Source organism: Antechinus flavipes, chromosome 5 (assembly GCF_016432865.1).
Source record: "Antechinus flavipes isolate AdamAnt ecotype Samford, QLD, Australia chromosome 5, AdamAnt_v2, whole genome shotgun sequence".
NCBI classification, from domain to species: Eukaryota; Metazoa; Chordata; class Mammalia; order Dasyuromorphia; family Dasyuridae; genus Antechinus; species Antechinus flavipes.
Genome location: NC_067402.1, coordinates 242,010,708 through 242,022,876, shown reverse-complemented (window position 1 = coordinate 242,022,876; position 12,169 = coordinate 242,010,708). Strand labels below are relative to the sequence as shown.

The 12,169-nt window shown below is 35.8% G+C and overlaps 1 protein-coding gene across 5 annotated transcripts in view; it reads left to right on the top strand.

Annotated features, from left to right (window-relative positions):
* OSBPL8 (oxysterol binding protein like 8) overlaps window positions 1–12,169 on the top strand; it is a 224,415-nt gene that overhangs the window by 80,719 nt on the left and 131,527 nt on the right. For all 5 annotated transcript variants that reach the window (XM_052001513.1, XM_052001514.1, XM_052001511.1 and 2 more), the window contains one exon: window positions 9,399–9,536. In XM_052001513.1, coding sequence (XP_051857473.1) covers window positions 9,399–9,536 — 138 coding nt within the window. The remainder of the gene's footprint in view (window positions 1–9,398; window positions 9,537–12,169) is intronic.

The window sequence follows — 12,169 nt, the reverse complement described above, 5'->3', positions numbered from 1 at the left end:
TTCTTCTTTTCTAAAATATGATCACTCTCTGGGATCAGATTTTTTGGGGGGCTTCTGCCAGCTTCAGCCTCCAGCTCTCTCTGAATCTCCATTCTACTGACTCCTGACTGAGGCTTGTCCTTTTATATGCTCTTTTAGAGGTGTGAACTCAAAGGTTGACTCTTCCTCCAAGAGTGGGATTATGGGTTCCTGACTTGTGAATCTCCTCTACTGAACTTGTGACTCTCATACTGAATCCTGACTTGTGAATCTCCCAAAAGTGTGAACTCCAATAGGTACTTAAATACATAAGTGAGCTAGAGAACTTGCTAAGTACCATGCTAAATTAGATAAGTGACTTACTTCCTAAGGATTCTAACATCTCCCACCTTCTTTTGATTTTAGAATATAAGGTGGTCATGACCTCCCTGACTTCTCAAGGAGGTGAGAACACCAAAAAAGAAGGCGATCACTGCAGCAGTCAGGGATATGAAAACACCAAAGGAAATGGGAAATCAAATCAGATTAGCGGGTTTCTGAAGGGGCTCACTTGAAACAGGTATACATAATAAGTCCAACAATATGGGAGGTATTAACACATAATTACATAAATTACATAAGCACATAGCAATGTAACACAGGTTAGTAATCATGTAACAGATAACATGAATCAACATGAGAATTTATACATGTCCATAAGTCCTAGAAATAGTCCAAAAGGAATCCATTGTCCATTAGTTCATGTGCCAGGAATCCAATAATACCTGCAAGCTTTGAAGTCCTGCAATAGTCTCATCAACAATTTTTCATCTCAGGGAATCCAATGATTACATGATTTCTGCCATGTGAATCCTTTTAGGGTGATTGTTCACATTAGAGTCCTGACCTTCTAAAGACTCTCTGGGTGTAACCTTAGCTACCATCATGCCTCATCTGTCTTTTGTATGATATCTTGAAGCTGGGTCCTGCCTCTCATTTCCCTGGGTCAATCTACATGCTGAGGCCCAGTGGAAGCCCTTGTGGCATTTTGGACATGGGGTTTGGGGTTTTCTCTCATCCTGTTTTCTCACTCTATCTCAATATCTACAATGAGCTTTCAAATGTCCAACTTTTCCAAACTGAAAACACTCTAGTTTCTCTAGAATTCCTTTGCCAAGAAGGACCCTGTCTTTCCATGTTCATCATAGTCTGAGTATAATAAGCATTTGTGCCCACTGTGGCACAGCTTCTTACGATCTCCTCTAAAGGTGCATCTTTGTGTAGTCCCCATATAATTCTTTTGCAAACCTCATTGGCATTTTTCTTAGCCAGATGTCTGGTCATTATTTCTGTAGCTGTATTTTCTGCAATGGTTCTTATTACCGCTGTTTGCAAACATCCCACAAAATCTGCAAAAGGTTCATTGGGACCTTGCTCTATTTTTGTGAAGGCTTTACTTCCATCTTTCTGTCCGGGGAGAGAACCCCAAGCTTTTATTGCAGCCTTAGCAATTTGCTCTCACACTATTATGGGATAATTAATCTGTTCTGAATTCTCTCCATACTGATCTTGACCAGCTAGTTGGTCAAAAGTGATTTGTACATTAACTCCTGTTTGCCTTTTTTGTCTGGCTTGAATCCTACATAAATCATGATACTCTGAAAGCTACAACAAGTTTTGTGCATATTCTAAACATGTCCTTGCTGTGAATTTCCAATCACTGGGGGGTTAAGATTTCATAAGACAAACTATCTAGTAACATTTTAACATAAGAGGATATAGCTCCATAAAGAGTACATCCGTTTTTCAAATCCTTAAAAGTTTTTCCAAATTAAAAGGAATGTATTCTCCTTTTTTGACCTGAAGAGTCAATCTCTTCAATCACAGGGTATGCATTTATAAAATCAGATACATCCTGTCCTTCATTTTTTGCCTTAACTAATTGCCTTAACTAATGCCTTTTCTAATTTTGTCACAGGCTCCTTAATAGATGGTTCTGATTGTGTTACTGCCTCTCCCCCTCCTCCTTCTCCCTCCACCCATGAAGGGTTAATTGAGGGGGGAGGGTCATGAGATATGGAATGATTCTCCTGCTGTGAATTCTTATCTGATTCTTCATCCTTTTCACCTAGTTTAGTTGGCATTTCCCCTTCCTGCTCTTTCTTCTTTTTCCTTATTTTAACACTTACATAATTTCCTAAAGCCAGTTGTATTAAATTATATGTATTAAGTTTCTCTTTGGAAATTGAGTCAGGTCCATTTTTTTTGTAGAATTGACAAAGTTGCTCTCCTACTAATTTCCACAGTGATCTGCTCCAAAATTATAATCAAACCTTGGCTTTTCATAACCTTGACAATGCTCTCTCAACATTTTCCTTGAAGAGAAACAGAAGACTGTTTTCTAAATATCTGTCCTATTTCAACTGAGATACTATTTTAGCCCTTTAACAGAGTTTCCTTCTTGGTTTTTGTATTCACCCTAATTACTGAGATCAGAATTGAAGCTTTTCCTTTTTTTTTTTTTAAATAACTTTTTATTGACAGAACCCATGCCAGGGTAATTTTTTTACAGCATTATCCCTTGCACTTACTTCTGTTCCGATTTTTCCCCTCCCTCCCTCCACTCCCTCCCCTAGATGGCAAGCAGTCCTTTACATGTTGAATAGGTTACAGTATATCCTAGAGACAATATATGTGTGCAGAACCGAACAGTTTTCTTGTTGCACAGGGAGAATTGGATTCAGAAGGTATAAATAACCCGGGAAGAAAAACAAAAATGCAAGCAGTTTATATTCATTTACCAGTGTTCTTTCTTTTTATTTTATTTTATTTTATTTTATTTTATTATATTTCTCTGCTTGCTGAAATCATTTACTTTTTTTTTTTAATTTTTTATTTAATAATTACTTTATATTGGCAGAATCCATGCCAGTGTAATTTTTTTTTACAACATTATCCCTTGCACTCGTTTCTGTTCCGATTTTTTTTCCCCTCCCTCCCTCCACCCCCTCCCCTAGATGGCAAGCAGTCCTTTGTTGATGTATATCCTAGATACAATATATGTTTGATCTAGAAAAAATAACAACAAAATTCATATGGAACAATAAAAAGTCGAGAATCTCAAGGGAATTAATGGAAAAAAAATCAAATGAAGGTGGCCTAGCTGTACCTGATCTAAAATTATATTATAAAGCAGCAGTCACCAAAACCATTTGGTATTGGCTAAGAAATAGATTAGTGGATCAGTGGAAAAGGTTAGGTTCACAAGACAGAATAGTCAACTATAGCAATCTAGTGTTTGACAAACCCAAAGCCCCTAACTTCTGGGAAAAGAATTCATTATTTGATAAAAACTGCTGGGATAATTGGAAATTAGTATGGCAGAAATTAGGCATGAACCCACACTTAACAACATATACCAAGATAAGATCAAAATGGGTCCATGACCTAGGCATAAAGAACGAGATTATAAATAAATTAGAGGAACATAGAATAGTTTATCTCTCAGACTTGTGGAGGAGAAAGAAATTTGTGACCAAAGATGAACTAGAGACCATTACTGATCACAAAATAGAAAATGTTGATTACATCAAATTAAAAAGCCTTTGTACAAACAAAACTAATGCAAACAAGATTAGAAGGGAAGCAACAGACTGGGAAAACATCTTCACAGTTAAAGGTTCTGATAAAGACCAGTGTTCTTTCTTTGGGTGTAGCTGCTTCTGTCCATCCTTGAGGATCGAAGCTTTTCCACTGAAATCATGGACCTGTCAGTCCCACATTCAAGTCCCTGTTCGGGCACCAAAATGTAGTGTTGTTCTTTTCTAAAATATGATTGTTCTCTGGGAGCAGATTTCTTGGGAGCTTCTGGGAGCAGCCTTAGTTTCAGTTTAGAGTAATAATTACCTCAAATGCAGCCAGCTGTTAAAAGTTCAGATCCTTTATTGTCTCTTTCAAAATAGCCCAAAAGCTTTCCTTGGTTCTGAGAGCTCTTGTTGCTTGTCCTTTGCCTCTGCCAGCTTCAGCCTCCAGCTCTCTCTGAATCTCTGGTTCTACTGACTCCTGACTGAGGCTTGTGTTTTTATATGTTCTTTTAGAGATGTGAACTCAAAGAATGACTCCTCCTCCGAGAGTGGGATTGTGAGTTCCTGACTTGTGAATCTGAACTTTTGAATCTCATACTGAACCCTGACTTTTGAATCTCCCAAAAGTGTGAACTCCAATGGGTACTTAAATACATTAGTGAGCTAGAGAACTTGCTAAGTACCATGCTAAATTAGATAAGTGACATAATACTTCCTAAGAATTCTAACATTGATGTCTCTGTTTCTCCTCTCTACTGTTGCCTGTCCTTGAAGATTAAAGGGTATGCCAGTGGTGTATAAAATGTGATACTGTGCACAAAAGTGTGAAAAAATATTTAGAAGTATGCAGGTCCATTATCTGTTTTTATTGTTTGTTGCATACCTATAATTGCAAATGCTTCTATAAGGAATTCAGTGAATTCTCGGGCTGTCTCTTTTGCTGCTGGTATTGCAAAAGTAAATCCTGAAAAGGTGTCTAATACAACATGGATTAAAGAGAGACGACTAAAAGATTTGTAATGAGTCACATCCGTTTGCCAAATTTCATTGGGTCTCAGGTTCTTCCCTGGAGGGAGCATAGGAGCATGTAAAGGAAGGCAACCTGTACAGGTTTTTATTATGTTCTAGCTCCCTCTTTTATTATCCCAAATTGCAAAGGTAAAGCTGGAGGAGCCTGATGATAATTAAAATGAGATTCTTGGGCTTCCTGAAATAAAGGAGTATTGGCCAACATAGGTAGAAGGCTTATCTGCCTTTGAATTTCCATCAAAAATAGGATCTCGAAATCCACTATGTGAGTGGACATGCAAGATATAAATCTTACCTGGATGCTTTCTCTCTTGCTCTTAAAGTTCCTTAAAGAGCTGATATATATTAGAACCTACAAATTTTATTTGGGCTGTGGCACTTCTTTGTACAACACTTACTGAATAGGCCGAATCAGATATTATATTTATATCTCCTGGATAATAAGTAAGAGCTAGAATGATCATATATAATTCATTCTGCTTAGTGGACTGAAAAGTTCTGACTATTCTATTTATAATTAAGTCATGAGAGTATACAGCACAAATGTTACCTTTGGATGCATGTGATTCTTCAAGAATCCATTGCCAATTATGTAATAGTTGGGTTTTCTTTAAAGTGTGTAAAATTTGGAGTGGTGGCCAACAAAATTTGCCACGCTGGCACAGTTTCATAGCATACATTAATTTGTGCATTGGTATAAAAGGTGTATATCTTCTCATGTCTTATTCCAGATAATTGTGCTACTAGCTTAATGGACTTTAATAAAAAATTCTTCCCACAAACATTGGGTAAGGAGTAAGGCTTTGTTCTAGTTGTGCTGGGAGGTTCACCCATTTGTTCACCCACATTGTCTCCTTGATAAAGAACTGCTGTGGGTGCCTCTTTTGTAGCAAAAACTAATATTTCCAAGGGTTTTTGAGTGACTTTCAAACACATTGGATAAAGCCAGTTCTACTTCTCTCAAAGCCTCTTGAGCTTTTTTTGTAAGCTGGTGTGGTGAGTTTAAAGCACTGTCTCCCCTTAAAATGTCATATAATGGTTGCAATTGATAGGTAGTCAAGCCTAACACTGGACACATCCATTAGATATCTCCTATCAATTTCTGAAAGTCATTTAAGGTGTTTAGCTTCTCTGCTCTTTTTTTTTTTTTTTTTTTTTTTTTTTTTTTTGCTTCTCTGCTCTTAAGAAAGTTTTTGTAATGTAAGCACCTTAGGGTGTACTTCATATTCTAAATATTGAATAGGAGCATGTTTTTGAATTTTTTCTGGAGCTATGTGCTTTTTTGTGTAGTTCCCTAGTATTTCTATGTCCTTTTGCAGACATGCTTCTAACGTTTGTTCCTCAGGTGCACATCCCAATATATCATCCATGTAACGTAATAACATTACTTTTGGAAATGGTTTAATTACTGGAGTACGAGCAGCAGCTACATACATTTGACACATAGTTGGACTATATTTCACTTCCTGTGGCAAAACTGTCCATTCATATCTTTTATAAGGCTCAGCTAAGTTAATGCTGAGTACTGAAAAGGCACATCTTTTCATATCCTCTTTATCTAGAGGGATAGAATGGAAACAATCCTTAATGTTAATGTCTATAACCCAAAGAGGCCATTCTCTAGACAATTGAGTAGGAGATGGAAATCCAGGCTGAAGATTTCCCATAGTTTCCATCTGTTCATTTACTTTTCTTAAATCAATCAACATCCTCCATTTTCCAGATTTATTTCTTATAACAAATACAGGGGAATTCCAAGGACTTAGAGAAGGTTGTAAGTGTCCTTGGTCAGGTTGTTCCTAAATTTTATCACTAGCTAAGGGTGATATCCACACTGGTGTATCAATTTTCTATTGAATAAGAATAGGTGAGAGTTTTGGCAGGCCTTCAAGAGTAGCCCTGCCTAAAAAACCGAAGTACTCATTTGTTATCCTATTAATCCTAAAATGTCTCTTCCCCATAGATTGATGGGGATTTTTTCAACTTTAAAGGAGTAAAAACTCCTGTTTCCCCTATCTCAAAGGGGTAGCACTAACTTTAGCTGCTACTGATCCTCCTACACCAGAGATATAGGTGTGTGCCTTAATCTTTGGCCAGTGACTGGTCCATTTGGCATCTCTAATGACTGTGTGATCTGCCCTGGTGTCTACCAATCTCTCTGATGGTATGTCATTTATATAAGATAATGAGCATAAGCTGGTCAGCTGTCACAGATGCTATCTAGAATATTCCTGGATTCTGTTGCTCTCATTACCCCTCCCTTCTCTTACTCTTTCTCCTTAGCCTTCCTTATCTGGCTGCTCTTAAAACTTTTCTTTTTTCTAGAATTTGTAGGATTCTTTAAGCCCAATTGTATTGTTTTATATGTAGAATGTTTCTTTGGAAATTGAATCAGGACCTTTGTCATTGTAATATTCACATAGTTGATCTCCTGCCAGTTTGCAATTATCTGCCTCTATTTCTTCTTTCTTGAATAACCAAGGGGACATGCATTCTAATGTATCCAAATATCCACAAATCTGCTCCCAAGTTACAAGCAAACCTTGCCTCTTTATTAGTCTTAAGTATGCTTTCTATAGGGGTGGGGGTAGGGGAGAATCTTTTTCTAATAATTTGTGGGCTTGAGTTAAGCTTAATTACTGTTTACACACATTTTAGTACCTAGTTCTCTGTGGTATTTAATTACCATGCTAAATTTCAACTTGAAAAGGAAGTTTAGCTCTTAAGAAAGTCAGTTCGCTGTTGATCTTAATACTCACCCTATTTCCTGGTCACAGGGAATTCTTCAGTGAAATTAGGGTCCTTGGTCCATGTCGGGTGCCAAAATGTAAAATACAGGCTAGGTCCCTGGAAGGCCTCAGAGTCAGCAAGAGTCAGGATAAATCAAAGTCCTTGGTCTTTAGGGGGAGAAGTGAAGGAAGCAGGCAAGCTGCCATGCAGCTTTCCAAAGATGTATCCTGGATCCTGGAGTCCACAGTCTCCATCCTCTCTCCTCTCTTGCTGCAGCCAAGTGACTTTGGCTTCTCCTCTCTCCCCCTCCAATCCTTGCCTAAGATTATCTCAACACTCAACATTCAGCAAACTCCAATGATGAGGAGAGCCATCACATCATCATCTCATCTAAATATGTATATAGAGGTATTGTCTCACATCAAATAGGTAATTAGCCTTAAGTGCTCTATTGTCTGATTCAACCATATCTTTTTTGGAGTTTCAGCCTTCTACACTGCTGGCCTATGAAGATCATCTAAAATCTTTTTTTTTTTTTTTTTCCCCTTCGATTCCACTTAAATTAAGGGGTGATATTATACTTAATCAGGCTTTTAGACTTATGCATTGCTTTGGGCTTTCATTAGTCTCAAAATAGGGTCCACGTTATACATATATTATAACTTTGATTACAGTTAAATTTCCCTGTGTGGTTTCTATTTTACTTTGAAGTTCACTTCCATATTTAGTGGAAACCAGTAGAGACCATCATACTTTAGTCTCTGTTCTTTCTGTGTCTATCAAAGCCCTTTATAACTTAGCCCCCTTCCTATTTTTCCAGTCTACCCTGCATTTGCCTTTTCTCTCTCTCATTTGATTATAAGTTCCTTGAAGACAGGAACTGACTTCTACCTCATTCTGTATTTCTGGCCCTTAGCAGGCGCTTAATAAATGTTTAATGATTAATTAATATTTTATTAGTTCAGGTACAAAGTTGACATAATGACAAAACTGAAATTGCAATAAATAAATTAGACAACAAAATGTTGATGTCTGACATTTTGTTTACTGTATAATTATGTGGTTATATTCAGAGAATATTTTAGTGCCTGTTTTCTCCCTTATAACTAGGCAAGTTCTACAAGGGGTGAGGTAGTAGAAGTAATTAAAGAATAGGATTTCTGATCTTTTCTGAATAGCGAGGCCCTGTGCGCTACCTTCTACACTATCTGGCCCTCTTTGGGGTTATCAGAAGGAGAAATATTCAGTAACGTCTCAGTTTCTCATTGTAGTTAGAGAATGGGATACTCCTCATAACTGGATTTTTCAGTTAAATAAGAGTTAACACTTATCTAAGTAAAATTATCCTAGGATTTTTGTTGCCTCTTATCCCCTATAATGGTAAAATATAAAAATTGATTCATTTCTCTATTTTATATTTTTAGAAATGTGATATTTATTAATCTATTTCTTCGAACTACTGTCTATCACCAACTTGTCATGTGATTTTTCTATGGAATGTTAAATATTTATTACTTTAACAGTGCTTTGAAATTCTTTATTCAAACTCAATATCCATTCTCAATTTTGTTAAGATGAGCTTTTGAATATCCTTTGGTCAATTAAAATAACATTGTTTGTACATCCTCCCTCCTGTCCTCCTAAACCATTTATAGTGTTGTAATTGGTTAATTTTTAAATAGTCAATCTTTTTTTAAGATGGTATTTTTATTTTTTGATTTTGTGTGTGTGTGTGTGTGTGTGTGTGTGTGTGTGTGTGTGTGTGTGTGTGTGTATTTGTATAAGACAACTGGGGTTAAAGGAGTTGACCAGGATCACACAACTAGGAAGGCTTAGGTAACTGAGGTCAAATTTGAACTCAGGCCCTCCTGACTCCAGTGCCAGAACTCTATTCACTTGTATTATCTAGCTGCCTCAAGTCAAAACTCTCAAGAATATTAAACCAAAAATGACAATGTGAATCTTTAAGAGAAATTAAAAAAACAAGTAACCAGGAAATGGGGAGGGACTATATACCACAGGAACTAACATGCTGCTGTAAAGTTATCTGCTTTTCCTCTAGCTTTGATAAACAATGATTTTCTTCTTTTCCTCTAGCTTTGGTAACAAATAGTGATGATTCACATCTTCTGGCTTCAGCGAAGATGAATCAGCGACAGGGAAAAGAAACCTACTTAACTCCAACCAAAGATTTGCTTCAGCCATCCCTGAGTCCAGGAAGTGCTCATAGTCAGGGTGAGAGCTGCTAATTATTAAACAGTAATATGCAGTTTTTATATTTTTTCCATCTTTACTTTTTTTATTTTTTTGCTTTCTCTTTCAGAAATAGTACTTTTAATATAAGTGAATTCTGTGAATTTTGTTTTTAATTTTTATCTTTCCTTCTTTCTTTTCCTTGACATAAATAACTAGTGTGCCTTTTGGCCAGTTTTATAAAGCTGACAGTCTTTTAACTCAGAAGCATTCACTTTAATATATATTAACCGCTTCCACTATGTAGAGAAGCTGATACTCTTGCTCTTTAAAGTTTTATATATGTAGAGTTAGTATCCAGAATCTGCTACATATCTAAATAATAAGTAAATTTTGAATTCTAGTCAACTCTTGATAATCACTCAAAATCACGCTTTGTTTCCATTTATTTTCTTTTTTTTAAAATGACACTCTGTAATTTCTGCCTCACTATATTATAATGAAAAATTAGTTTTTCATTTGTTTAGAATTTTTTGATGTATTTTTCAAAATCAATATTATGGACAAAAGAGAAGTGAAGTTTTTGGTATTATAATGATTACTTTATGATTTTATAGAAGAATAATTGAATAGACATTTGAGAAGTTAATTATCTGTAGAGAGACATCATCTGGTAGTTCATTCAATGTCAGCTTTGGGGATATGAAGACCTCACTTCAGTTTTAGCCAGTAATATGTGCTTACTTTGTGCCTCAGACAGGTCACATAACTTTTCTATCTCCCAGCTTTCTAAGATGGTATGTTATAGAATGGTTGTTACTCTGAAGTGGTAGTGGGAGTTTTCTAACAGAAGTTATGAAATCATAGGATTTGAGCATGTTTAGAGTGGGAAATGTAAAGATATAGTTTCATAGTTTCTGCTCTTGTTTATTGTCTTCAAGGGCTATCATGTTTTCTTTCTCCATTTGTGCTTTTTTTCAAAACTAAAGATACTAAAAAAAAAAACTAAACTTTTAAAACTAAAGGTAAAAACACCATTGCTTGATGGATACTTCCCATTTTAAAATGTATTGTAGGAACAGGAGCTTTTATCCTACAAGAGACATTCTAGGCTTTCCTGGGAGTGGCCACAGTTTCACAGTGTCACAAGGGCTTTCTTGTTATGATCAGGAGCACTTTTTTAAAAAAACTTTTACATTTTAAAAGTTTGCTAAACCGTAGGTAATGAGGAAACCAAATTATCACTCTTTGAAGATGATATGATGGTATACTTAGAGAACCCCAAGTTATAAAAAGCTATTAGACATAATCTATAACTTTAGCAAATTTGCAGGATTTAGCAACAGCAAGTGATTCAAAGAGAAATTCCATTTAAAATGACTATTGATAATATAAAATATCTGGCAATCTATTTGCCAACAGAAAGTCAGGAACTATATGAGCAAAACTACAAAACATTTTTCACACAAATAAAGTCAGATCTAAACAATTGGAAAAATTTTTACTGTAGAGTGACTATAATAAAGATGACAATACTACCTAAACTAAACTATTTATTTAGTGGTATGCCATGCTATGCCACTCAGACTTCTAAGAAACTATTTTAATGACCTAGAAAAAATAACAACAAAATTCATCTGGAAGAACAAAAGATCAAGAATTTAAAGGGAATTAATGAAAAAAAATCAAATGAAGGTAGCCTTGCTGTACCTGATCTAAAATTATGTTATAAAGCAGCAGCAGTTACCAAAACCATTCGGTATTGGCTAAGAAATAGACTAGTTGATCAATGGAATAGGTTAGGTTCACAGGACAAAATTGTCAATGACTATAGTAATCTAGTGTTTGACAGAGTTAAAGATCCCAACTTTTGGTATAAGAATGCATTATTTGACAAAAATTGCTGGGAAAATTGGAAACTAGTATGGCAGAAAGTAGGCATTGACCCACAACACCATATACAAAGATAAGGTCAAACTGGGTTCATGATCTAGACACAAAGAATGAGATTACAAATAAATTAGAAGAACATAGGATAGTTTACCTCTCAGATCTGTGGAGGAGGAAGGAATTTGTGACCAAAGAAGAACTAGAGGTCATTATTGATCACAAAATAGATATTTTTGATTACATCAAGTTAAAAAGCTTTTGTACAAACAAAACTATAATGCAGACAAGATTAGAAGGGAAGCAATAAACTGGGAAAACATCTTCACAGTTAAAGGTTCTGATAAAGGCTTCATATACAGAATTGACTCAAATTTGTAAAAAACCAAGCCATTCTCCAATTGATAAATGATCAAAGAATATGAACAATTTTCAGATGATGAAATTGAAACTATTTCTACCCATATTGAAAAGGTGTTCCAAATCATTATTGATCAGAGAAATGCAAATTAAGACAACTCTGAGATACTACTATATACCTCTCAGATTGATTAAGATGACAGGAAAAGATAATGACAAATGTTGGAGGGGATGTGAGGAAAATGGGACACTGATACATTGTTGGTGGAGTTGTCGACAGAGCCAAACATTCTGGAGAGCAATTTGCAACTGTACTCAAAAAGTTGTGAAACTGTGCATACCCTTTGATCCAGCAGGGTTACTAGTGGGCTTATATCCCAAAGAGATAGTAAAGAAGGGAAAGGGACTTGTATGTGCAAAAATGCTTG